The sequence below is a fragment of the Oryzias latipes genome, chromosome 2 (genome assembly GCF_053564925.1).
Source record: "Oryzias latipes strain Hd-rR chromosome 2, Olatipes_Hd-rR_3.1".
NCBI classification, from domain to species: Eukaryota; Metazoa; Chordata; class Actinopteri; order Beloniformes; family Adrianichthyidae; genus Oryzias; species Oryzias latipes.
In genome coordinates, this window is record NC_136238.1 from 15582975 (window position 1) to 15610616 (window position 27642).

At 41.7% G+C, this 27642-nt stretch overlaps 1 protein-coding gene across 1 annotated transcript; it reads left to right on the forward strand.

Moving 5' to 3' along the window:
- On the forward strand, nucleotides 1-27642 carry LOC101156309 (sodium/potassium-transporting ATPase subunit alpha-1). Its single transcript, XM_004066525.5, has 23 exons — nucleotides 1-273; nucleotides 14518-14631; nucleotides 14945-15004; nucleotides 16445-16546; nucleotides 16652-16753; nucleotides 16834-16947; nucleotides 17090-17224; nucleotides 18752-18869; nucleotides 18948-19216; nucleotides 19289-19597; nucleotides 20698-20832; nucleotides 21516-21711; nucleotides 21795-21970; nucleotides 22491-22627; nucleotides 22766-22916; nucleotides 23482-23650; nucleotides 23742-23896; nucleotides 25125-25248; nucleotides 25584-25729; nucleotides 26704-26834; nucleotides 26914-27015; nucleotides 27103-27194; nucleotides 27275-27642. The coding sequence occupies exons 1-23, from the start codon at nucleotides 262-264 to the stop codon at nucleotides 27301-27303; spliced, it is 3078 nt and encodes a 1025-aa protein (XP_004066573.1). The 5' UTR covers nucleotides 1-261; the 3' UTR covers nucleotides 27304-27642.

Genomic DNA, 27642 nt, shown 5'->3' on the forward strand with positions numbered 1-27642 from the left:
ACAATGGAAGGAACGCTGTCTATAAGTAGAGGAGCCTTTGCCGCGGCTGCTCGCAAGCTCAGATGTGTGCTCGGGAGGAGCAAAAATAAATAAACAAAACAAAAACTTCGACAAAAAATAAAAGCTTATAACATTAGCGAGCACATCTAGTACTTTTTTGTTTTATTTTAATTATTTTATTTGTACATATTCTAAGGGTGGAGTTAATTATCTCCAATTTTACTTGAACTAGGAAACAACTATTTCCACATTTTGGCAACCATGGGAAGAGGAGTAAGTATGAATTTTGTATTCCTTCAATGACCGTCTCTTTTTTATTTAATTTTGAGTTCAATGCAAGACGTGTAGCTTGTTCATTCAAACAAGTGGTTCGCTAAATTGATTTTGTGGAGTTTTATTTTTTTTACGCGAAGGAGGTTCACGTGTTGAAAACGAGGCACACTGCTCTTAAAAAAGAAGCACACTTTTCGGCACTTCCGTGTTTCGGCTCCTTAACTACTCAGGAAACCGTTTTTTTTTTTAACTCGGGAGGTTTTTCTTTTTTTGTGTGGTTAAAAACGGCCCAAAGGTCGCTCATAAACTATCCCGTAACACAAAACAGGGCTTTTCGGTAAAGTTTTCCTACGACTGATGACGTAGCAAAGTTTATCATATTAAAACTAAGCAAGAAAATTAGGAGGAAAAAAAATAACGGGACCGACATTTTCTTGTACTTTTCGTTGAATTTCGAGCCAAATAGTGGATTTGGGGTTTAGGGATATGCCTCAAGTGAGGTCAAACACAAAGAAAACGCGTTTAAAGGCTACAAGTTTTGCTTAATTTTTGTGATTTTTAAACATTTAGCTAGTATATTTCAAGGGGTAACGGTTCGTCTGTGGGAGGGGCTTATTTGTAGTCCATCCCATTTGTCTCTTCTGGGACTTTTAGGTGCTTTGGGAAAAAATCATCACATCTGATCCTCTCTTTTTGTGTTTTTGAAGCCGTCAAACTAAAAAAAAATAGTGACTGGAGTATTTTTTTAACTTTGGGGAACATAAAAGATCCGATTTTTTTGTAATTTTGCATCAATAATATAGTGACTTGTAGTAGTTTTCATTCTTTTAATGTACATTGCCCCATGCTGAATTTGTGTTTTATGTTGAAATCCTTTCCCAATAGTTTTATTTAGCTTAAAGTTGAGTTATTTTACCTTCACTTTATGTTGTTGTCAGTCTTTTGCCCCATTTATTTAGCTCCCATTTAGCTGAAACTGCACACTTTTAGGGGCAAAACATCAATCGTAGCCACACCCTGCCATTCTGTGCAGCGAAGACCCATTACCAATTCAGCCGGAGAGTGATGGGGAAGGAGGTTTGGAGGGGGGAGAAAGATGGATCTGGCGGGAGATGCGTCTCATTCATCCTCTTCTCACTTCCACAGCTCTCAAATTATGAGCCTGAAAATCTCTCGGCTTCTTGGCCGCTGTGCTCTTCTTTTTTTCTCCCCCTTGCTCTTCCTCCTGTATGCGATAAAAGCCCTCTGCCCTGCCCCCATCCAACCTCCCTCTTCTTCCCCACTGTGCCCCCCCCCCACGCTCTCTCTCCTCCGTTACTGGCAAATATGGAAGAAGTCGTCTCCACCACAGATCCTTCCTGGTGTGAGGAGAGGAAGGATGAGAACTTGTTTAGTTGTAATTGAGAAGAACTTGGCGCAAAGGTATGAAAGGCTTGCTGTGAAGATTTACCTCCCCCTCTCCCCCCCCACACACGCTCCACCTCCCTGCCCCTGTATGTTTCACACGTGCAAATATGAGATTACACATTCGCTGCCCTTTTGGTGCTTTTCTTGCGTGATAAAAAAACACAAAAGCGAGTAAGCTGAGATGGAGCCTCTAGGGGTGTATTTCTTTCAAGGTGGGGGAGGGAGGGCGGCGGCGAGCGCAGAGGCACCAGTTGCCGCATTGCCCCCATTGAACAACTTAGCTGCAGCCATTTCTGCGTCGTTATTAGAAACAAAGCAAAAACTTGTTTTGGGGGATTTATAACGGTATATACACTTTTTGGACGCATTTCTTGATCGTTTCTCTATATTTGTTTAAAATTGACAGGAAGAATTGCAGTGATGAGATTCGAGACAAATTAGGGCATAGTGACATAACCCCACCCCAACACCCCATCACTTCTCTCTGGTTTTCGAGGCTGCAGTACGGCGAGGAGCTCTCCGCAAACTTAATATTTCATAATCTTACAGAGTTTTGGGCTTTTGTTATTGGAATCTCTTGAATGTAACAAATTGAAAACAGAATTTTGTTGTCAACTTTTTTCAGGATTGGTGTCTGAATGTTAGTGAATTTGAGCATTATTTTCCTATGATAGTTCTTGATTCAGACCATGCTTTCCTTGTTTTATTTCCTCACATCTGTTGGAATTTCAAGAGATTCATATGATCTACTTTTATTTTTCATTTTCAGAGAAAAAATTTTGTTCAATCATTCATCTTTCAAACCTGTTTTGTTCCTTCACGGGACTGCCGGAGCCTATCCTGGCCACTTGTGGGCGAAGGCAGGGGACATTCTGGCCATGTCGCCAGTCTGTCGCAATTTAGAGTAACCAATTCACCTATGAAACATGTTTTTGGACGGTGATTCCCTCCAAACATTGCAGCTGTCAATTTTCAAGGAAGTCTTTTAGGTTTTACTGCATTAAAATAATCAAAGTCGGAAGATTTAAGCTATCCAATGATTGCCTTTCACTTTGTTTACAATATTTAAGTTTGTTTTCCCCCTCTCTCAATATTGATCCCTTTGTCTAGAACAGTTTGATCTCAAACTTTCCATTCACAGTCTTACAGCAGTTGTTAAAAATCTCTTGATCATTGGTGCAGACCAAACAAGCAAACTCTAACTTTCTTGAAAACCAGCGTTTTTATCTTTGCTTGCAAGCAAATCCTAGTGTGATTCAGTACAGTGTGAATGCAAACGTTCTGTTTGTCCATTGAAAGTGATGATCCTCCTATGTTTTTGGTGTGACTGAAGAGCGGATCTTATTCAAACTTTATTTCCTTGTTAGTCAGAACTTATCTTGGGCTGTACCACCTTTAATTGGGGGGGGGGGGGGGGGGGGTTGTCACTGTGTAGTATTTCCAGATGGCTTGTTCCATTAACCCTTTAACATCGTAAAGCTTGCCGGTGAAATAGAAATAACACACCCTCCTTGACGTGCTCTAACTTTTTGGCCATTTATATGATCAACGGGACAAAAATAGCTGCTTTACATTGGTTCCGTGAGCATTTCACTACTGTAAAGTGGTGCACATCAGCGCAAGACTGCTATTTTATACTCTAGAATCTGCTTGAATTGCGTTGAGTAAACAGTTGAAGACTTAGGGTAGTCAAAAAAATGTAAACATTAGAGTTGAAGTTCCGGTTAAAGTAAACCAAACCAAGTAAAAAAGAATCTCAGGTTCATTTGAAAAAAACAACTTCAATTTTTGGTGAGTTTATGCAAATTCTTTCTTATCGAGACATTTAGTTGTCTCATAAAATATAGAACATAAAACCTAAACCTAGTGTATGGTGACCAAATGCTGGCATCCCTTTCAGTTAGTTTTAATCTCAGCCGAAGGGGCACCAAGCCGCACCTTCACATCCATTCATTACAGTCTGTCTCCCCCCTTTGTGCTCCCAGTACCTGTTTCCCTTTCTAAGGATTTAACATTCTTTCCGCTCGGCAGTCATTGCGTGTTAACGGGGACTTTTGTCACACTCTGCCCCTTGTCTCTTTCAGAACACAGTGTACTCCCTCCTTTCTATTTTTTTTCCATCTGCAGTCCTGCCGCCTAACGCTCAACTGCTGTCTTGCTTCTATCTGTTATATCTCTAGCTATCTTCTCTTTTTTTTCTTCTTCCTTCCTTGATTTCTCGGTTTTCCTTTCCCCTCCTTTCTCTGCTTTTCACTTGCCAGGTCTCTCTGACACTGGCAAAGCAACTTGAACAGTTTTTGTTTAACCCACCACCACCACCTCGGTGTCGCTCAGCAAAGTCGGCAATTTTCAAACAACAGCACTTCCTGTGGCTTCATCTGTACCACGAGGAGCTCGAAAAGTTTCCATGTTTGAAGCCCGGAACTCTGAATCAGTCATTTTGAACATGAAGAACCGCAGAATGAAAGTTGAGGATGTTTGAATACACACGGGAGCAACTGCTTGCCCCCCCCCTCCTCCTCCTTTTTTTTTTTTCTTTTCACAAAAAGGAAATGATGCAAGAATCAACTTTAGTCATGAGTTTGAAGAAAAGACCAAAAAAGCATAAACAGCTAATTGGAAATCATGTCGTGGTATTAAATGAAACATAAACCTGGCTTATAACTCTCAAGGATGCGCTATTGACCAAATAACATCAACGAAAGCCATCATGTTTATTGAATTGTGCAAAATAATTTGAAAGTAATAGAGTTAAACCCAAAGGAATAGGTGCAATTAGCCTGTAAAACATAGATTTTAAAGCCTACTCCCATGAAAATTATGTTTTTTAACGCATTCTTGTGGCATTTGTGGCAAATATACCTCAAAATTGCATGTCTGAATATTTCTTTATTAAAATCTTTGTGAATCAGGAGCAGCCGAAAAAAAATCCGCTTGAAGAAGAGCGTATTTGTGATGTCGACAATATGTTGGGCTGGCCAGAGGTTCCTTGCTCCCCTCCATTCTGATGCTTCCACTTTTAGACAACCGGATCCATGTACGTCTTTGCTTTCCTCATCTGAGCTGGCATCCGACCGAGAACTGTACGGCTGGATAGCTCTGAGATTTCCTTCTTTGGGAGATCTCAGCAATGGGGAGGGGAAGTGGGGGCGGGGTTGCTCTGTGCCAACAGTCAATTCAGAGGCGAAATTATAACTTCTGCTGTTCTGTAGAAATTATGTACAAGAAAACAACAAATTCTTTAAAATTTTGGCTAAAAACGGCATAGTTATAATTAAGACCACTCGGAACGCTTTTATCATTAGATTGAAAGAGATTGGAGTGGGATTTTGGCCGAATCCGATTTCTTCCCATACCCCTGCAGTTTCTCCCTATCCCTCCGATTGTCCGATTGTAGGGCTATTTGGTAGGGATAGGGGTGTCTGAAATAGTTTTTTTAAAGTGCATTGTGCTGTGCCGCAGAGGATAAGCGCATTTCTTCACGCGAGGTATGCTCTGAAGCACAGAAGTTTACATGTAGGTAATGAGTTTTTAAAGTTATAAAACCAATTTTGTAATGCATTTTCTGAGCGCTGGCTGCTACGCACTAATATGGATGACCAGCGACTTTCGATGACGTCATTGAGTGAGATTGACATCCAAATTAGAAGACAGTTTTTCCATAACTCTGCGTTTGGAGGGCTAGGGGAAGAATAATGCAGATCAGTTTTTGTCCTATCACAAAGTCTCTATCTTTTCCTTATTTGAACTATTTACTAAAATGGTTTTATTTTAATATATTTTAAAAAGAGTAGAATTTTGAATACAAGTTTACAATTGTGTCCGTCTTTTAGGTGTTCAAAGCTAAAAGACATAAGTCTTATTTTTTTTTTAAGATTTTAGTGGTACAAAATAAACTAACCCACACTACTTAAGTTATTAATCCACCATTTGGATGAAAAAACAATAACTTGCTTTTAAAATAAGACATCTCACCACCTTTGAGACAGGCAAAGATCAGAAGATGTTTTATCAGGGTTTTTCCCGTCCAACACCCAACTAGTGTTCCAACAAAAAAGCCATTGAATTGTTCGCTTTTGTTCTGCTTGGAAAAAGTGGAAGTTGGGAAGGACGTGAAAGGAGTAACAAACGCTGCAAATGGCACACTTAACTTCAGATGGAAAGAGGTGGCTGAAGGGAATCAAAAGAATGGATGGAGAGTAGGCTAGGGGACATGGGGGGGAAGAGGAGGAGGGGTTTGGACATGTGACTGTGCCAATTCACATAGCTAAAGAGGTGTGGCAGGAGTTGCTGATGGCAACCAAAGTGAGTCCCAGGGGCTGGCTGTGTGTGTGTGGGCACAGTTGAATGAGCAGCTTGTGTTTCTGGCTAAAGATCCTTGGCACCGGGAAGGACCCGTCACACGAAAAAAAGTGCGTTCGCTTTAAAAAATGCAAGTGCTTGACTGGTCACTTCCTTTAGAGTGTTTTTACTGTTTAGGTTTTTTTTCCCAGGCAGGACAGAAAGGAAAGAGGCCACAGAGATCCTTTCACGTCAGATGTTCTTGTTCATTCACAATATTTTTGATCTCCCCCTGAAAGGATTTCACGAAAATCTTGGTTGAGCTCACTGATTGTTCTTTTAAGGGGTGCTCCCCTTCATCCTGATTAAAAACAACAATCATTGACGTCACTAAATTGCAGATTTTAGGGCGTAATCTCTATAAGAACATCACAAGACTCGTAAACCTACCCATTCAGTTGCCTTTCAGACTGATTGGCTCTTTTGGCCAACAAACGCCTGTAAACAAGAGATATTTCAGCTTATGGTTTGATGTAACAATCCCACAAATCTCCATAAAGACCAAAACAAGAACGGAGAGTTTCTGCTTCATGAACTAACCCACATGCCTGTGGTCTTAGCAGTCACATGAAAAGACTTCAGTCTTTAATTTATGAAAATTTATGAAGGTAGTACAAAGAACCATTGTTAGTTTTACAGTAGAGTTCTTTGGTTTCTGTTCCTTTGCTTTTTCTGTTCACTTTCGATTTGTTTTAGGTCAGATAAGCAAATACTTAAAAAAAATATTTGAATTTCTGCCAAGCCAGACCAAAAAAAGGGTTGGAAAATGTAACTCTTGGCCTCCTAAGAAATGTATACAAATTGTTCCTAATCGACTTTCCAAAAATAATGCAAAATAATACATGAAACCAGCTGTTAGCATTGTGCTAAACAGAGGAATTGTTGTCGTTGACACCTCCAAACAACCAAGAGGGTCCTGGCTGTAGATAACACCATGGCGCCCAGACATTATTCACCAGAACCAGAGGTCGGTAACTGGAAATTCATGTCCCATCTCCCCCTCCCCATTTCGGTTGAAAAATACTTGTTTTTTTGTTTTGTTGAAGGAATGTAAACATTGGACCTAAAGTTACTGTGTAACAGTTTAACTAATCTGAACACTTTTATTAACATCCTTTTTGAAAGGGATAAAACGATTACTCTTTTTGCCCCGTTTTAAGATCATGTAAAGATATTTAAGATCAGTAAAACGTTTATTCACATCAAGGTGCTACAATTCTGAAATCTTGTGGAATTTCCGTTTCCGGATAATGATATCTGGGCCCCAGGATGTCTACAACCAGGTCCCCATCGAAATAACTGGTATCTCCACTATTCTGTTTCTTCTGCTGAAAATATCAAAACTAATACTGGGCAATTTTTGCAGCAGCTCCAATTAGACTGGTATCTGCAGATGTTAATGTGGGAGCCACTGTTTAGTAAGTTTAAGTTGGATCTGCTCTGTAATTTCACATTTTCTCTGCTTACTAAGTCTAAGCTTTCCATTTTGATTTATTCTTATTGTAAATAAAACAATTTGGGATTCATATTCAGTTGCAAACTGGATTTTTGGACTTCAAGATAATTAAGTTATTGTTGACTTTTAATATTTTTCACGTCCAAAAACACAAAAGAAACACTTGGAATCAAATCAAGATAAATCTTTGTAGCCTTTGTAAAACTGTAGAAAGTTCCCTTTTTTTGTCACCAACACTATTTGTGTGTTATTATCTCGAAGCCAGATGGCCCCTGGGGGGGGTCCACAGGCAAAGATCAGGCCACGTAGACCCAAAACAAGCTGAGTGTTTTCCCAGCTTAGCCGACCAGGGAGCTGAGCAATAACAACATGTGCTAGGAATCGCACTCTGCTGTGGGAAACGTTACAAGTTGCAAGGCGATTGAGAAACATTTTTATTTAACATATTTCCATGACTGCGTGCAGGATATTGCCTTCTGAGTAAACAGACTTTTGCAGCGCACAGGTTGCATTCAGTCTCATTAGTAGTCTCTCGGTGTCCCTTCCTCCCCCCTAACTGGCTAACACCTCTGATCCTTGTAGACTGTTAAATTATTGATGAATCTTAACTACTAGTCGATGTTTTCTTCTTGTGTTACAGTCTTGTGTTACCTACCAGAAACTCGCATAGGTTTTCAGGTTCTATGTGCCTTTGCAATCTTGGTTTTTTTTTTTTTACCAGTGGACCCTCCAAGTCTTCCAAGATGATGGCTAAGAACACATGCCAACAGCAGGGAGGATTGATAACATTTTCCTAACAATAGTCATGATGATTAAACACAGGGATTCTTTGATTCAATAGCTCACATCCAAGCTCCAAACGCTGAATTGTTTGGAGTTTGGTTTACAGTGATGGTCCCTCGTTGTCGCTCCTGAATTAAAACGAAAAAGAAAAAAAAAAGACATTTTTCTGGCTATAGAATGAGTATTTTCTGTTCTGATACAACTGATGTCATGATCTACCAGTTATGCTAAACACCAGTGCCATTCATATAGATTTTGTTATAGGATGGTGACTTTATTTTTTACTTCCATCTCTTGTTCTTCTACTATCAAGGCCAACTTTTATTTCAGCATGCCGTGTTTCATTCTGGTTAAGTTTTTATCATTTGGGTGTTTAGGTTCCATTGACTGGTAATGATGATTTACCTTCCTAAAAGGGTATGACGTATCTAAAATGAATTAAAATAAAAAATTGACAAAATTTCAATAGTTGTTTACCGTAAATTCCGGACTATAGGGCGCACCTGATTATAAGCCACACCCATTACATTTTTAAAGGATAAACCATTTTGTACATACATAAGCCACACCTGTCTATAAGCTGCATGTGCCCACATTGAAACATGTGTTGTAGAATAAGGATGTGTATGTGCTGAAACCGCGCGTGTGTGTAAGAAAGAGGAGGGAGAGCGCATGCAGCGCAAGAGGGAGTGAAAGCCCTCAGCGTAAGTGTATTGGGGGTGCGCGTTCATGTTTGATAGACAGAGTGAAGGAGAACTGTAATAAAAGAAGGTTTCCCCCAGAAGAGCTGTGAATGATTCTTTATTAACCCACTCTGGAGGCTCTGAGGGTCCAAACGGGGAAGTGAACCCCGAAGAGAGGATCTCCCCTGCATTTTCCGACCACCGTCAGAAAGAAAAAAAGTCATTGCAGGAAAGGTTGAACACATGATATATTTACAAAGAAAGATGGTACACAGAAAGAGTTTTCAAAGCTTTAATAATATACCTGAGCTTTTCTTTCCAAACAGTGCCTGTGGCACGGCAGCGATATGGTAGGAAGAGCACTAACAGGGCTGGTTAAAAAAACATACCGGTAAAAGTCACTGAGAGCTTTCTTCATCTTCCTCCTGTGCACTGAAACCATGGAAGTCTTCCTCCTCAGTGTCTGATTGAATTAGCGTCAGATAGTCTTTGCTACACACTCTCGGTGTCTCCTTCATTGTAGTTGTCAGGGTCACTCTCATCCTGAGCTTGCGCTGTCCTCTCCGTCACGCAGCAGACCGGCTTTTCCAAACCCGTTGGTGATGGTGGATTTTTTCACACTGCTTTTAACGACTGCTTTTAACTTGAAAGCTGCGTAATATGCATTTCTTCTTGCATTTTCCATGATGAGGCTCTGTTCATGCTATTCATTCACAAAGCGGGAGTTTACATTAAACTTGCGTCTTCCTCGACATATTCCTCTACGTATTCCCCCTGTCTCACTCTTACCCTTTCTGCTCGAGCGCCCCTAGTGGTCATTGGAAAAATGCATTAAAAACGAGAAAAACAAGCATATATTAACCGCATCATTGAATAAGCCGCAGGGTTGAACGCGTGTGACAAAAGTAGCGTCTTGTAATCCGGAAATTACGATAATTTTCTGAATCGGAATCAGAATTACTTTATTGATCCCACACGTGGGAAATGTGTTCGTTACCATAGCCAATGACAGCATTGTAAACATAAGAGAGAGAAAAAATAAGGATAATATAAAAATAAAAGAACAAAAAAATTTAACATAAAAGTAAACAATAAGGTGTTAGAATTTAAAAAGCTATTTAAAGACGGTTCAGGTAAAAAAATGTGCAAAAGAGAAAAAAAAGATAAAAAGTGCAAAGGTTATCTTTTGCATTGTGAGTTATTGTACAGGGTTATTGTATTTGGTAGGAATTTTGCCCAGTATAACAATTTTAAAACTTATAGTAAAATAATCAAATAATCACAAAGGTCTTGGCTTTGGAGCTTGAATGGTTGCTTAATGGACTGGACTGGTTTCAGGTCGATTCGCTTTTTAAACAAGTTTGCTTTGGAAACCAAGGGCATTCCATCAAGGGCCACTTCTAGAAGTCGTAGATTAGTAGGGGTATAAAGTCTACAAACTGCTACAGAAAAAGGAATTGCAACACATTTCTGTACTGAGGATTTCACAAAATCTCTGACAGATTCTGTCAGAGAATTCCCATTGTAAATCTAGACCTGAAAATAAAAAGCCGAAAGTTTCTGCTTTAATTTTTACCTTTTACCCTCAGTCGTTTCATTCTGAACATTATGATATATTTATGGCGTTTCTGCTCTATTCCCGTGTTCCTCCACGTAGCTGATAGCTTGCAGTTTAAACTGTGCTTCATAATCGTGTCTCTTTGCATTTCGAGGGTTTCCAAAACGATTTTATTCTGCATTATGCACATATCTGCACCTTTGTACTATGGGGGGTATCTTCTTTCACGTCCTCACCCCTCTCCGTACCGTTCTCATGTTGTTCTCTCCTAGGTCCTCTTTACCGAAGTCGCACAACAACATTAGAGCAGCTCTGTACATTTCGGCGAAAATGTAAGACTTTCACCTTATGGTTGTGAAAGTACTGTATATAGAAAATATGATAAAAGGCAGAGAGCTGCATGCAGCTCAAGAGCCACATCCCCCCCCACCCACCCCGCTGCCTCGCCGATAAGACATGCAAATTTCGGCCAATCAGATCAACCAGAGAAGTTACTGCCCCCAAGTGACAAACACACCCCTGAATACCGCTCCCCAAGTGACAAAAACGCCGCCTTAACACTGAGCGTAGTTCCTGGTGAGGGCGCAAAGAGGAACTGACCGTGCGGGATCCACGCTCGGTTAGAACTACGCCTGCGAGGTTGTAAGGTTCACCCACTCAGTTCCTGAATACGCCCGCCCAGTAGTTTTTACGGCAGAGATGAAACGCCATACATATTGTGCTTAGTTTGTGTCCCCTCCCTCCCCTTCCTCAAGTATGTCCAAAAAAATAAGTGCGCAGTGACCATCTATTTCCAGATTCAGATGAACTATGCATGGGACTTTCCAATTTCTGTACTAAGATTTCGCTGAATATGTGACTTTTCGGGTCAGAAAGCGAAGATGCTTGACAAAGAGTTTACAGCCTTTTGTGCATCAGAACATCAAGGTACTTTCCTTGTCACCATGGTCACCAGATATAGTTGGCACCAAAAACGATCTAGTGGAATCGAAACGATCGATAAAGGCACTCCACTTCACTAAGATTGCCTTCATTCAGACAGGTTGGTTCAAATTGGCAGGGTGTCTGGTTTGCTTTCACCCCCTTTGTTCTTGTAAGCGAACCAAAGACTAAAGCAAACTCAACTGCCTGAAATAATCAAGTAGCACTTCTTTGGAAAATGAAATTGCTCGCTCAAGATGGAGAAAAAGCGAAGAAGAAATGAGGAGAGTTATGCTAACCTTCTGGTTCCAACAGAGTTCTTGTACCTCCCCACCAGGCAGTTTGGATTTGGTTTATTTCAAGCAACCAAACTGCTTGAGCGAAGCTATATAAACCACCCCATTATGCTTGAGCGAAGCTATATAAACCACCCCATTATGCTTTACTTGACATTTTTCTAACATAATTGTCATCATCTGGTTCTTAATTTCTAATCAGTCATCTATACAGTGGTCTTTTAATCATGATGATGCCCCTTTTAGGCAAAAATCCAAAAACCTCTGTTGTTTTCTATACATAGTTTCTGCAGAATGGCAGGCATTCATAAGAAATTCATCTTTGAGTTGTAAGTAGAACTACTCAAGGGGAGCAACCCCATCCTGTCCCTTAAGGTCCATGATGTGTATGCAGATCATAGAGAGGTCTGCCCAGTGCCTCAGAAATAATGAGGTTTATGACATTTAATGTTTGCGCTACCAGTATAAAGTTGCAAAGTCCACCTGAAGGATGTTCATATCCTCTTATCAGGAGGGGCAATGCTGGCCATCTGCTGCTGTATTTTCATTCCACTCATTATATCATCTGATAGAAGACAGATGCTACATACTTAATGGTTCAACAATCTGTTTCAACTCCTGCCTTGATGCCAATTCTTCCATTTATCTCTGGAACAATCGAGAGTTTTTTTTTTTTTTTTTTACATTTTTTATCTGTTCTGGCTTTCACAAGTCTTGAAAGCACGAGCTTTGTCGCTCTGTGCCTCAGCGACCACTGATAACGCGATGGGAGGCATCTGTAGATGACAGAGGGGCGATGGGGACAGAAGAGAGGCCCGTCTGATGGCGTGATAGGAGGGTGTCAAGTATGAGGCGACACGCAAACAAACTAAAGCGTGATCTGCCAAACAACTGGACTCTAAGAGGATTTTTGTGCTGCAGCTGGAACAAAGTGTCGCTTTCCTGTGAATAGAAAAAAGGAAACTTTCTGACACTTGGAAAGCTAAATGTTTGTGTTTTAGTTTGCAGAAAAAAAATCCTGCAGGAAAAAGTTTCCCTGTTAAGCACAGAGTGTAACTTTAGTGGAAAGTTGGACTGAAACAGATGGAAAAATGATGTATAAAAAGGTGCTTGACCCCCCCACAGAGCTGTTTATGTTTCCTTATTTTCCACGGAGACATAATGCCGTAACAGATGGTAGCAGTGTTCATAAAACTACAATCCGGGACTTGGCTTGTCCCACAGGCCTCTTGATAAGAGTTTAAGTGAATTTGATGAGCAGGGAAGCGGTTGTTTTTCTCTGGATGTTTGTTTAAGTTAACTTAAGTTTATCTACGTGACAGGGAATCACCTTGTTTACACTTTTAGACTCTGATATATCGGATTTTGTGAGCGGTGACACTCGTGAGATTATTGCAGAGAACAGAAATGACGCGTTGGATCAATATTAATGCCACAAACATGAGCAGATTTCAATTCTACTGGGTTATTGATTTTTTTTGTTTTTTATCACTCAAATGTTCCTAGGACTAATTGTTTTGTTTTTTTAAAGTATGTTATTTTAAAGATCTTTTGAACTTCTTCGTAGTAACTTTGAGGGAAAGATAGAAATAAAACAATTAACAAAATCACTTTAAGGGGTTCTAAAAATATTCAATTTAAGCACCTCTAATATATTTTCTTTGTGTGTCTGATTTTACATTTTTTTAATTGTCCAAATATAAATTTGGAGCAGCAGCAAATACAGGAGCCTCATTTTTATGACCCACTCTAATAAAAATAGTTTTTTGGTGTTTTTTTAACATGTTTTTGTGGCATTTTTCGGATGATGGAGGACATTTATTAAGCATAAAATTGTATCAGCCAATACTGATCACTAATTGCGATATATATTTTTTTTATTCAAAGAGTTGTGAATTAAGAGCAGATGAAAAGATGCCGTTTAAAAAGAAGAGCTCATTTGTGATGTAGAAATGCTCCGACCCATTCTGATGGATTCACTTGTAGACTACTAGATCCACGTGCATCTTTGGTTTCATCTGGCTCCTAACTGTACGCTTGGATAACTTTAATATTGCTCGCTATTTTTCCGATTTTTAGTATTATTATTTTTAATATATTATTTAATTTTTAAATGGAAATTTGTGTCTTTAGTTGCACCGATAATGTTGTGTGGTAGCTGTTAAGGACTGTAAGATGACATGTAAACGGAGAGCTCTCAGTAATGGGGAGGGTAGAACAACACAGGCTTTTAAATTTAGGCTAATAATGAGAATCGCTTTTAAAGGCCCACTGGAAACTCTTTAAAAGTGGTGATCAAAGTGGGTCTTTTGTACAAAAACAAGTGTGATGTGTTAATAAAATAAAATCCCTTCCCAATGAACAAACGGCAATAAAAGAAGAGGTCAAATCGTTCATATTTAGGTCAGTTCCTGTGCCTTTTCTATAAGCTAAAGATGAAAGTCCCAACTTTGAGTTGTACAGATTATTGTTTATCACCAGATCTGCCAGCTGTTGCACATCTGAAGCAAAGCAGCAGGAGATCAGAGCGGCATGTTCAGATTGACGTTCCTTGGATTATCGGACAATAGTGCAGAATGTTTGACGGCAGCTGAGTTATTTGTCCTAATATCTATAATCATACCATAAGTATTGTTATGTCATCCTGCTCCTACTGGAAAAGTACTGCCCGATGCTCCACTAGACATAAAAAAAAAAATCCCTTCCTAAAGCTTTACTGATGCCTTATGGTGGTTGACATAGAGGAACTTCATTTCTCCTGTAATCAAAAGAATAAATGAGGTTCTGTTTTTCCTCCAGGATGGACGAGAGCAGTATGAGCTGGCTGCTACCACGGAGCAGGGCAGCAAGAAGAAGACAAAGGGGGAGAAGAAAAAGAAGGATATGGATGAACTCAAAAAGGAAGTGGATATGGTGAGTTTCCTGAAAGAACCCTTTGGGTTTTTGTCTTTCGGTCTGTTTCAGGCTGTTGTAGAGAAACACCAAAAATGACAGATTTTATGGTACAGAAATGCTTGTTCCCGCCCCTTTTACCTTTTATCAGACTCGGAACATTTCTGTTATTGTTGCGGCTCCTTCCTTATGAGAGCCGGTTATTGGGGGAAATGAAAGGTCAGCGGACAGTGGGCTGTAAATGTCACTGGCTTTTGGTGTGTTGGCCGTACGCACGCACACGTGTCCCACCCCTGAGCTCTGGACTGATGCCACCTGTTCTGTGTCCTTGCAGGAAGATCACAAGCTGACCCTGGATGAGCTCAGTCGCAAATACGAAACAGACCTCAGCAATGTGAGTGAAGAGACTCTCGTCCTTGTGGTTTTTTTTTGTTTTGTTTTGTTTTTCCCCCCCTGCACCTGTAGTTTAGCCTGTGATCTATAAAAAGAGTGTTTGTGACATAGCGTCACCATTTATCAAGATCAAATATCAGCTGCACTCTGACTGATGTTTGCTATTAACCTTGGTCTTTCCTCTTCTGTCAGGTGACCAGAGGAGTGGGGCTTCACAAAAATAGCTATTTGTTTTCAAAAAAGAGAAAAGTACGGATAAACTGTACTTTTCATATTCAAATAACAATGAAAGCAGGTTAGTTTACCAGTTTACCACAAAGACCTGAATGTAAAAAAAAAAAGACTGGTTATTTTGACCAAAAGAGTGACTAACAGCTGTTTATTTCTCCATAGAAGTCTATGGGATTGTGGCTTCTTGAAGCCAGCAGGTACTTCCTGTTTGGGCTGTGCGGGGGGGGGGGGTCACTCAGTCCATTTCTCAAAACTATGAAGTCCACTTGAGTGTGTAAGTCGGGTTGGTTGAAAGAAATTTTTCATCTTTCAGTTGTAAATTTAGGTTATTTTACATTGAAGTGAATTGGTACTGACTGACTGTCAAGTGGTAACTTGGTAAACTCCAACTGGCTTTTTTTGCTTTTGTTTTTGACTGCGCTTCAATCCCGAAGTGAAACAATTGCAATTCATTTGCTGCTGTAATTTTATTGACCTCGAAAAACCTTTCCCAAAATTTCAATAAGTAAACAAACTTTATTATCTAATTTCTGCCTCAAATGTCTAGATATTTGTACTCTAGATACTCTATTATATGCTACAACTCTCAATTTTCAGGTGCTTGGATTTGAGACACATTGATTAAAACATTCAAAGTTAAAGCAATAATTTTTTTTAGATAGTATGAATAATATAATGGTTTTTAAATGTCAACTTCTGAAATCTAACCTGACTTAAACAGACCATCATAAATTCAGTCGGTAGCTTTTTTTTTTTTTTTTAAATAAAGGTTTTCACAGCAGTGGATGTTCGTCGTCCTTTTAAAAACAGTCGCTGCAAATTCTATCTCAAGCTCCACGGCGTCCTCTCTCCTCATGCAAATGTTCCTGGTCATGCAGGAAAGATCAAGAAGAATGGTTAATCAGCACCTCTAATTGGGGTCTCTAAGCTCTGCACGCGCACGCCTCCTGAATCATTTATAAGCTGCAGAAGCCAATCTGCTCTGTTTTTTTCTGAAAATTATTTTTATTGTTTCTTCTCTTTTCTTTTTGACCACGTACTGATGAAGGAAGCAGCCCTGCTTTGTCTGTTGATGCTGCGTTGCTTGGCGACCGGCAGCCATCGCGGTTCCCCTCCGGACTTCCATATGTACAAACAGTGATGATGAAACTCGGGAGCGGAGCAACTGTCAACACCTTAACTATCTGACGATCGCTGCTTTCTCCTTTAGGGTTTGACCGGCGCCAGATCTGCTGAGATTCTGGCTCGCGATGGGCCCAACGCCCTCACGCCTCCTCCCACCACACCGGAATGGGTTAAATTCTGCAAGCAGGTAACGCCAACCGTCAATGTGGCGCTCGATAAGCAGCATTCATCCCTAAAAAAATTTTTTTTTTAAATAATAAGAAACACTAAAAAGAACTTGTCTTCCTGCTAGATGTTTGGCGGTTTCTCCATGTTGCTTTGGACCGGCGCCGTCCTCTGTTTTCTGGCTTACGGCATTCAGGCTGCAATGGAGGAGGAGCCAGCAAACGATAATGTAAACACAAGGGAGTCTTTGCCTCCATGAGGAGCTCAAGACCCCACGCTTCAGTCTAATTGCTCTTCTCTGCTTTTCAGTTGTATCTCGGCGTCGTTCTGTCTGCTGTTGTCATTATCACTGGATGCTTCTCCTACTACCAAGAGGCCAAGAGCTCCAAAATCATGGACTCCTTCAAAAACCTGGTCCCACAGGTGCCCTTCAGCTGTTTTGTTTTCCTTCACTCCCTCCACCTCTGAATGTAGTTTGCTTCTGCAGCACTAAGGAGCTAAAAGAGCAGACGCCATGTCAAACCTTTTCCCCTTTTGTCTCATGAAAGTGTCTCTCATCTCGTAGCAAGCTCTGGTCGTCCGCGATGGCGAGAAGAAGAGCATCAACGCTGAGGAAGTGGTGGTCGGCGATCTGGTGGAGGTGAAGGGCGGAGACAGAATCCCCGCAGATCTGCGAATCATTTCCGCCAACGGCTGCAAGGTAAAGCGCCTGAAAAGGGACGACTTTTCCTGAAACGTTGATGTGACACTCAGTGGCTCAAACGCTAAGTCACTTAAGTCATTTTCCTGAAAAAACAGACATTGGAAAAGTCATTTTATCATAAAGCATTTTTCACACACAAAAAGACAGAAATGAGCAAAAACGGTAAAAGAGTTGCTGTTGAGGCTAATGCCTAAATAACTCATCTCTTTATTCAATGATTCGGCTTTTCATGTCGCCCTCGCGGCGATGTGCAATCCATTAAAAAACAAAGTGTTGCGTGATGCACAAAGCCGCTTTTTGCCACCACAAAATCAGCGGATTTGCGTTGATCGTGTAATCCCCCCTCACCATTGTAGAGGGTTGCATATCAGCACACGGCTGCTTTTCTCTGCTTCAGAATTATATTGAAGAGTTATGGTAGTGGAAAGAATGGAAACACTGGAGCTAAATCTCCAATGTGAAATGGGTTGATGTCCATCTTGTGTGTGAAATCGATTCCTTAGTCTAGCGTCAGGCACGGCTCGCCAGTGTGGCAGCAACGCCTTCTGGGTGTTACAGCACCATGTTGTCAGGGTTTTAAATACCTGATCTTTGCTGAACAATTCATGTTGCATCAACCAATCAGAAACTTAGCTGAACTAAACTTCTGATGTGATCAGTGGGTGGAGTCCAATCTGATCGTACTCCTCCTGAACTTTATTTTTTTCTTATTATTAGACATTATTAAATAGGTCTTCCAATTTGAATTTTTTTTTTTGGGACAGCAAGTCATCAAAGTGGGTCACAGAGAGACGGGTGTAGCGCCGTCATTCATACGCAGCTCCTGCAGCAGATGGTGAACCTCACCGTACTGGGAGAGTCTCTGAATGATTTCATGAACCCAGATATGCAGACATTATTGGGTGATGAGATGTACACACTCGATGCTTCCATTTAGCGATGAGGCCAAATACTTTTGACGGTAGCTCCTCCCACACTTGTCTGGAGTTTATGAGGCCAATTTTGGAAAAGCATCAAACAGTGAATTTAACGTTGGAGTCTCGTTAGACGTGAACAAAGCATTAGACCCGTATTTTCTCTCAATTTGTTTTAGCGCCTGTTGGTGTGACGTTATAATTTACCGTTGATATTGCTGAACATACGACTACTACCGTCTTCTTCCATATTTTATTTGCTGTGATGCTGTTGTAAGACCCTACTGAACCATTTTTACTGTAAATTTCTGGGGGGCTGATAGGCTGCCCTGTGGGCCGCCTCAGACATCCGCTGATGTAGGCCTTCCATGTTTTTGCCCCCCTCCCCCTTGCCTAAATTCCAGTTTTTCCTTTCACTTGTTTCCTTTACTGAATAGAATGACTAGTTCTGATGATAGAACACACCAAGATGGACATTTACATCACCTCTATCCTTTTTTAGGGAACTTTGCCATCTATTTAACTATTTTTAGTGCTCTTTGTTAGCACATGCAGCCGTATATCTTCTTTCACGCTTTCCATTTATTGAAGTCGGTGTGTTTTATCCCAGGTGGACAACTCCTCTCTGACTGGTGAATCTGAGCCTCAGACTCGCACTCCGGACTTCTCTAACGAAAACCCGCTGGAGACCAGGAACATCGCTTTCTTCTCCACCAACTGTGTTGAAGGTACTAATCCTAGAAGCATAAAGCCGGTAGGGAGGTAGGGAAGTAGGGCAGGATATCTAAAGGCGTTCCTCAATGCAGGAACCGCCCGCGGGATTGTGATCAGCACCGGAGACCGTACCGTCATGGGTCGCATCGCCACGCTGGCCTCCGGACTGGAAGTGGGTCGAACCCCCATCTCCATTGAGATCGAGCACTTCATCCACATCATCACCGGCGTGGCCGTATTCCTCGGTGTGTCCTTCTTCATCCTCTCCCTCATCCTTGGATACACCTGGCTGGAAGCCGTCATCTTCCTCATTGGTATCATCGTCGCCAACGTGCCGGAAGGTCTTCTAGCTACAGTGACCGTAAGTCCGCGCTTCTGTCAGCTTCCAAAACCTCCTCAGCAGAGATGTGACTAATGAAACTCCACTCCTCAGGTGTGTCTGACCCTGACCGCCAAGCGAATGGCCAAGAAGAATTGCTTGGTGAAGAACCTGGAAGCGGTGGAGACCCTCGGCTCCACCTCCACCATCTGCTCTGACAAGACCGGCACCCTGACCCAGAACAGGATGACCGTGGCGCACATGTGGTTCGACAACCAGATCCACGAGGCCGACACCACCGAGAACCAGAGCGGCACCACCTTCGACCGGAGCTCAGCCACCTGGACCGCTCTGGCTAGAATCGCCGGACTCTGTAACCGAGCCGTCTTCCTGGCAGAACAGAGCAACATTCCCATATTGAAGGTAGATGTCCTATTTTTCTAAAAGCGTCTTCTTATAGGATGGCCGTTTATTTTGGCAAAATGTGAAATTTGGCAATTTTTACATTTACGTAGAATATAGGACAGAAAGCTCATTTAAGTGATCTTAACAAAATTTCACACACATGCCACCTGCACCCAAAGCGGAAATTTTGTTGACCTTTGACCTTGGGAAGAGGCCGCCATATTGAGTTTTTTTTCCCTCTTCTTCAGAATCATCGTTAAATTTAAACTCCTGAAAGTTTTAATCCGCTGAACAAAACGATATTTCAATTTGAACACATAGAGGGGGGCGTGGTCAACTCAAAACCTCCGTTACCAAGGAAATCCAAAAATGTACTATTGCTGATTCTTCTAAAAATGACATCGATCTGTTCGTCACCCCCAGACGACCAAAACATAAAATGGTTGCTATGGAGATAAAACCCAACAGAAGAAAAAAAAAGTGTAGTTTTTTTTTAACGTATTTGTCACATGCAATTTGTAAAAGTAACGATCATGACGCCCAAATTGAATGAATAATTCTGTGGGAGGGAGCCGGAGTGCCTGTAGAAACCCACGCCTGCATGGAGATAACAGGCAAAATCCACAGAGAAAGGTCCCAGCTGTGAGGCAGGGGTTGCTAACCACTGCGCCACCGTGCAGCCCAAAACCAGATGTCAAAAAAGTTCAATATAACACCGGATTTCTACCTCAAAATGGGTGATTTGGTTCTATTATTCCCCCTGTAGCTAAATACTTGCATTTGCATTAGTCAAGCCTCCCCCAAGGTCCAGCCTCTGGCTTCCACCCTGTTGTACTCACAAACACATGCATGCACACATGCACACTTAGTGTGTTAATCACCTATAAGCCTGTAGCAGCCATTATAATTAGCCGTTCTTCTTCTCTTTGGTCACCATTGTGACTGTGCGGATAGAACACATGGCATTTATGGAAAAATGTCAGTCTCTTTTTGCTGGTGAATACGAGTTATTTCATTAAATCCAGGTGGTGATGGTGAAGGACGGTCCTTTCACTGCACAAAGTGCGTTCTTCCTTTTGTCTGTTGATGAAAGTGCTTTTCTACTCGCTTTTTGTCAGAGAGATGTGGCCGGCGACGCGTCGGAGTCCGCTCTGCTGAAGTGCATCGAGCTTTGCTGCGGCTCGGTCCAGGAAATGAGAGACAGAAGCCCCAAAATCGCAGAGATCCCGTTCAACTCCACCAACAAATACCAGGTAGGATCTCCACACGGCGCCCAAAAAGGGTTTAAATGTCATGTTATCTCAAGAAAAATCCACTACTCTTTTAGAAAAGGTTATGGAAGAATAACCTGATAAGTGGAATCAATCTTTTCGTGACCTTTTTATGATATTAAACTTTAGGGAACTGTTAAAAATAAACTTGAATTAACTGGTTTCTTCTAGTTTTACAAAAACATTTTCCAGTTATTGCATTAGAAAATGTAGTTTGGAGCTTTTTTAGCAGAAAAGAGAACTCACGTAGGAGTTTGAAAATAAGAAAAATCTAATTGCAAACCCCCATGCCAGCAGTTCTATAATTACCGGCTTAACGGACATGAGAGGGAACCGAAAAAAGACGAGAATTGATTGGAGTGATGGCCGTTGGAGCCAAATTAAATTGTCAAGTAGATTGTGAGTTGCTGCTGATGACTAATGGAAACGATGTTTAAACTCTGAATGTTAAATCAGATTTGAATACTTCAAGATCAGCCTGTGGGCTGTTAACCACAGACTGTATCCCAAACTCACAGTGCAAAACATCAAAAAACACCTTCATTTTAAGGAATACTTGAGTGATGGCAGACTACTCGTGTTAAGTAAAGCAAACATATCTTAGAGGATCTATCTAAGCTTTAAAATGGCAATCGTGAGATAAACGGATGACTTTGTGTTTGCAGCTTTCCATTCATAAGAACTCGGCGTCTGATTCCGAGTCCAAGCATCTTTTGGTGATGAAGGGAGCCCCAGAGAGGATTTTGGACCGCTGCTCCACCATCATGATGCAGGGCAAAGAGCAGCCTCTGGACGACGAGATGAAGGACGCGTTCCAAAACGCCTACTTGGAGCTGGGAGGTCTGGGGGAAAGAGTGCTGGGTAAGGATGGATGGCGACCGGGAATTCAATGACCTGAGATTAACCACCGATTCCATGAGCGCTTTCTTCTGGCGTCCTTTTAGGTTTCTGCCACTTCAACCTGCCCGATGAGCAGTTCCCAGAGGGCTTTGCTTTTGACACTGAGGAGGTGAACTTCCCCACGGAGAACCTGTGCTTCATTGGCCTCATGTCCATGATTGACCCTCCTCGTGCCGCTGTACCAGACGCCGTGGGCAAATGCAGGAGCGCTGGAATCAAGGTGGGCTTAAAATGTGGCTTCGAGGCTCCCATTGACGGTATAGGAGAAGTGGACTGAGTGACTGTGGTGTCGCCCAGAGGAAACCAAGTCAACTCAGCTGCCTTTTCTTCACGAAAAGATGGAGGTCGCCATGTTGGAACCGGACAATATCAACAGGCAGCCATTGGTGTTGAGTCAGTCTGGGTCAGCGTTTCTATGGCAACCCCTCTCACCAGTCAAAGTGAGCTTGTTGGGAGGCCACACCCCTACCTTGAACGTTTGACGTTTTGATTGAGCCATCCGATTGGTCAGTTTATAACTTGAATAATATGGGAATGAAATAAAAAATTGGGATTGGCGAGAACATACATGTCAAAAAGGTAGAGGGGCACAATGGTTCTTCTGTCTGTTCCTGTCTGGAACGCATGGGGGGAGGGGTCACTCGGTCCAGTTCTCATATAGAATCAATGGAGGCTCCTCAATGCGAATGTTAGAATTAAAAAAAAAATAATTGTTTTTTGACTAATTCCTCTTCTTCTAGGTAATCATGGTTACAGGTGATCATCCAATCACAGCAAAGGCCATTGCTAAGGGCGTGGGCATCATCTCTGAGGGCAACGAAACCGTTGAAGACATTGCTGCACGCCTGAACATCCCAATCAATGAAGTAAATCCAAGGTAGGCTTGTTTTTAGCACCAAAGCAAGGAAAACTGCTAGTTCAATAGTTCTAAAATCATGTTTGGAGCTCTTCAGGGTAGTATGCTAGGCCCCATTTAATTGTTAAATGTTTTTTTTGTTTGTTTTTTCTCAACTAGAGATGCAAAGGCCTGTGTAGTGCACGGGGGGGACTTGAAGGACCTGGCCCCCGAGCAGCTGGACGACATTTTGAAATACCACACCGAGATTGTTTTCGCCCGGACCTCCCCCCAACAAAAACTGATCATCGTGGAAGGCTGTCAGAGACAGGTAGACTCCCACACCTCTAGCTATATGACACTTTCTTCATTCCATATTTCGTCTTTATCTGTTTAAAAAGGGTTCAACCACTCCTACATTCAAAATAGCTGGAGAACTTTTTTTTACTCTTGGAAATAACAATAAACTCAATTGAAAGGATAGTTTAAACAAACCAAATCCACTTAAGTTCTGGAGCAGCGCAAGACGCTGGGCAATCCATCATCCAGCTAAAGCTCTGGAGAAGGTCGGCCATCTAATTGACATTATATATTCTGTAGTCCTCGCTTATTTCCTGGAGGAGGAGTTGGCATTGATGACTGGCCTCAATTCATTTTATGAGCCCAGTAAGTTAAATCCAATAGAGTTTCTGCCTACATGGACTGGTGTGAGCTCCAGGACAACTTGAGCGGAGTCTTAGATTTCATACGTCGCTCCTTTTTCTTGGACTGCTGTTTCTGTAGATCCTTAGCCAGCAATATGAGTCCTTTATTTTGCTGATGTTCAATTTTTGGCTGTTTTTCTAAACAGAAAACTGCCTTACACAGTTTTTATTTCTATTTTTTTCTCTCTGCAGGGAGCCATTGTGGCGGTGACAGGTGACGGTGTAAACGACTCTCCCGCCCTAAAGAAAGCCGACATCGGCGTTGCCATGGGGATCGCCGGATCTGACGTCTCCAAGCAAGCCGCCGACATGATCCTGCTGGACGACAACTTTGCTTCTATCGTCACCGGAGTGGAAGAAGGTAGTTGATCGAATACCTGGCTGACCCCCAGGTCTTGTTTATGAAAAATGTTTTGAACCTGGAAAGCTAAATGTCTTGATGTCGTCATCAGGTCGTCTGATCTTTGACAACTTGAAGAAATCCATCGCTTACACTCTGACCAGTAACATCCCGGAGATCACCCCCTTCCTCCTCTTCATCATCGCCAACATCCCTCTGCCTCTGGGAACCGTCACCATCCTCTGCATCGATCTGGGAACTGACATGGTAAGCAAAGAAAGCAATTAGGCTAAAGCATGACATTCATAGACGATCACAGTCAAAATGAGAGGTTTAAAAAAGGCTTTTGTACAATATTAGAAACCATCCTCAATGTTTACAGCAAAAGAAATGCATTTTTGAAATAGACCCACTTTGATCATCAGTTGATCTATTTTCAAAGCGTTCCCAGTGGTCTTTTCATCACGATTCTGGTTTTTGTAAGCCAAAATAAAGATGTCGTTTCTGCAGAGCAGCAGTAGATCGTTAGAAATTCACATTTGTGTTGTGGGCGGGACCGTTGTCGCAGAGAAACCCTGTTCCCCTCCGATCGCCTTTCCCCTTCCCGTTACTGAGAGCTCTCTGTTTACGCGCTCTCCTGGTAGCTTACAGCCCCCTCACACCCTCAATCTAACATTACCGGTGCACAATATCAGGGCTGTACAGTTTTAGAGCCAGATGCCAGCTCGGAAGAAGAGAACGAAGACGTAATGCAAGTCATCGGGATGGAGCGGAGAGCTTGTGGCTCGCCGTTGTAGGTCCTCCATGACATCTACATTTTATTCTTTCATCTGCTCCGGATTCACAATGGTTGAGCCTAATTTAATTTATAAATGAAGAAAATACCACAAGAACATGTTAGAAACACCAAAAACACCCATTTTTATTGGAATTGGGTCTTTAAAAAAAAAAATTCTTATCTATGTATTTTGTTTTGCTGAGTCATTCTCCTGTGACTGCTTGTTTCTTTCTGGTATATTATAACATTTTTATCAAGGCTGTAGAGCCGATCCGGTTTGAATCACTCTCTCCTGTAGTAGAACTGATTAAGACTTTCTGAGTTGTTTTACTTCACCCCCTCACTAAAAAGTGGCTTTGACTATGCAGAGGATCCCTTTGGATCTTCTGAATGGCTTCAATTCTGACATTCAGCAGCTTAATTTAATTCTACATCAATAGATTTTCCCAGTATTGTTACTTTGATGTGAGCAAAGTTGTGTCACAGAAACTTGGATTTTTAAAAAACTTGATAAAAAACAAAGATTGCTTAAAAATCTGAACATTTTTATTTGAAAATTTCCTTTATATTACTGAGAATCTTTTTTTTTTTTTTTAAGTGTGTTTGGCAACATATACGGAAGCAGAAGATGGTTTTGAATGGCAGAAATCTTGGAATGTTCCAAAATGCTGCATCCTTTCTGTTGGTCAGAGCACAGTTTAAATGTGATTCCTCCAGGTTCCAGCCATCTCCCTGGCCTATGAAGCAGCCGAGAGCGACATCATGAAGAGGCAGCCCCGAAACCCCAAAACGGACAAACTGGTGAACGAGAGGCTCATCAGCATCGCTTACGGACAAATCGGTGAGCGGAAGGAAAGGGATGAGAGATAAAACAAGGAGGGTGACATGATCTAGAAAATGAATGATGAAGAACTGGAAAGTTTGGTGTGTTATGCGCTTCCTGGATGGTTGGATCTTTTTATTTGCTTTTTTAGAGTAGCCAGAACAAATTGGACCCTTTTAACCTCTACATAAGAGATTTCTTTCATACGTTTTGTTCAGCGCAACACTTACAGTATTGTGTAAGCTAGAACATCATAGTTCAGGTTGTAGTTTTAGTTCAGAATTTTATTTATTTTTTATTTTTTTGCTAACAAATAACCTAACCTTGTTTTTTTGGGGGGTTTTTTTCCCCAGGAATGATCCAAGCTCTGGCTGGATTCTTCACCTATTTTGTCATTTTGGCTGAAAACGGCTTCCTGCCCTCCACCCTGGTTGGCATTCGAGTTTTTTGGGATAACAAATACATCAACGACCTGGAGGACAGCTATGGACAGCAGTGGGTCAGTCCTCTAGAATGAAGAAAAGTCCCTTTTTTGTTGTTGTTGTTGGGTTTCATTGCTGCCATTAACTGAACGAGCGCCAAAATAACGAAGCGAGTGTATTCAGAAACTGAGCGAGGGAACCTTAAAACTGCACAAGCGCAGTCCTAACCGAGCGACCCCCGCATTTTACAACTGCAATCCATTTGTTAGCCACATGCTAACACACACGCTTCCTGTACTTTGCCTGTGTTAGCTTAGTTTACATGTACATTTACCTAATAAAGTGATTTTCACATGAGAAAAACTTACAGCGCAAACAAACCCGCTGCACTTTCTTACCTTGTTCTCTGCCGTTCGTTACGTTTAAATCTGCGTTACATCTGCAGTTTTTTTCTTTTTGTTTTTCTATTAAAGTCTCTAAAAAAAAAAAAAAGGAAAGCACCGCCCCGCTGCCTCGCAATTGACGTGCATTTCGGCCAATCGGATTCAACCAGAAAGGTTCCCGCCCCCATGTGACAAACACACCCCTGAACACTGCACACAAACTGAGCGAGCGCCTGCAACCGAGCAGTCGTAAAATGCAGGGTCGCTCGGCTAGCATTGTGCTTGCGCGGCTGTGATGTTCGCTTCTTCGGTTTCTGATCATTCCTTCTCAAAAACGGAATGTCCGCTTCATGATAACATGTTCATTTTGATACATTTGTAACTGAAAGCATTTCATACATTTTTATTTATGCATCGAATGATGCGGTTATATGGGACAATTCAAATGTACTGTTAGATTAAAGTCGTTGGCGTAAAAGTGTGACGTAGTTACAACAGTTGCTCATTTGGGGGCAGTATTTCCCGAAACAAACTCAAACTGTTCTTTTTTATCTTGGTTTGAATTCAACCAAAGTTCACTTGCAAGTAAACACTCAGTACTCACTTTTAGTTAAATCAGGGTTGGCTTATAAAAGTCTGAATTGTTTTGTTTTGTTTGTTTTTTGCAGACGTACGAGCAGAGAAAGATCGTAGAGTTCACCTGTCACACGGCCTTCTTCGCCAGCATCGTCATTGTCCAGTGGGCCGATCTGATCATCTGCAAAACCAGGAGGAACTCCGTCTTCCAGCAGGGCATGAAGTGAGTTTTTCCGTCTCGTTGGGATGAAATCTGGTTTTAGCGGGGGACGGCTAAATCACTTCTTTTTTTTCTTCCTTAGGAACAAGATCCTGATCTTTGGGCTGTTTGAGGAGACCGCCCTGGCCGCCTTCCTCTCCTATTGTCCAGGCATGGACGTGGCTCTCAGGATGTACCCTCTGAAGTGAGCCCAAACCAAACCAGCCCTGCATCCCAGCACCGCAACGTTTACCCAGATCTCATCTCCCCGCGTTTTTGTTTCTTTTTCCAGGCCCAACTGGTGGTTCTGCGCCTTCCCATACTCCCTGCTCATCTTCATCTATGATGAAATCCGTAAACTGATCCTCAGACGCAGCCCAGGAGGTGAGCCCAGCACTTTTTTTTTCCTCATTCAACTGTCCGAGTCTGTGTGAGAATTCTGACCCCTTTGCCTTTCGTTCTAGGCTGGGTGGAACGCGAGACCTACTATTAACGACCCGTCAGCCTGCCAGTCCAATCAGCTCGCATCTTCTCCTCCACTCCCACATTTGCATGAAAATTGTCTTGCAGCTCGGAGTAAAAAATGTTAACCTCTGTGAAAATAAATTGGAACGTGTTTTTTATATTAGGGAATGCTTGATACTACTATTAGACAAATACTGAGATGGAACGTGCTGATGATGATGATGATAGATGGTAATGCTAATAATGACATGAACACTGAACATTGACATGACTATGCGTGCCTTGTTTCTGAAACAGGACCAATTTTATACATGTTTTTAACAATTATGAACGTTCAATAAAAATGCGCTCGAGTCAGGTCCCACAA

Bases quoted from the DNA above. Each gene is read 5' to 3' on its own strand.
- LOC101156309 (XM_004066525.5), top strand. The intron at 22,917-23,481 runs GTAGACTCCCAC...TTCTCTCTGCAG, and splicing joins TGGAAGGCTGTCAGAGACAG to GGAGCCATTGTGGCGGTGAC. The intron at 25,730-26,703 runs GTCAGTCCTCTA...TGTTTTTTGCAG, and splicing joins ACAGCTATGGACAGCAGTGG to ACGTACGAGCAGAGAAAGAT.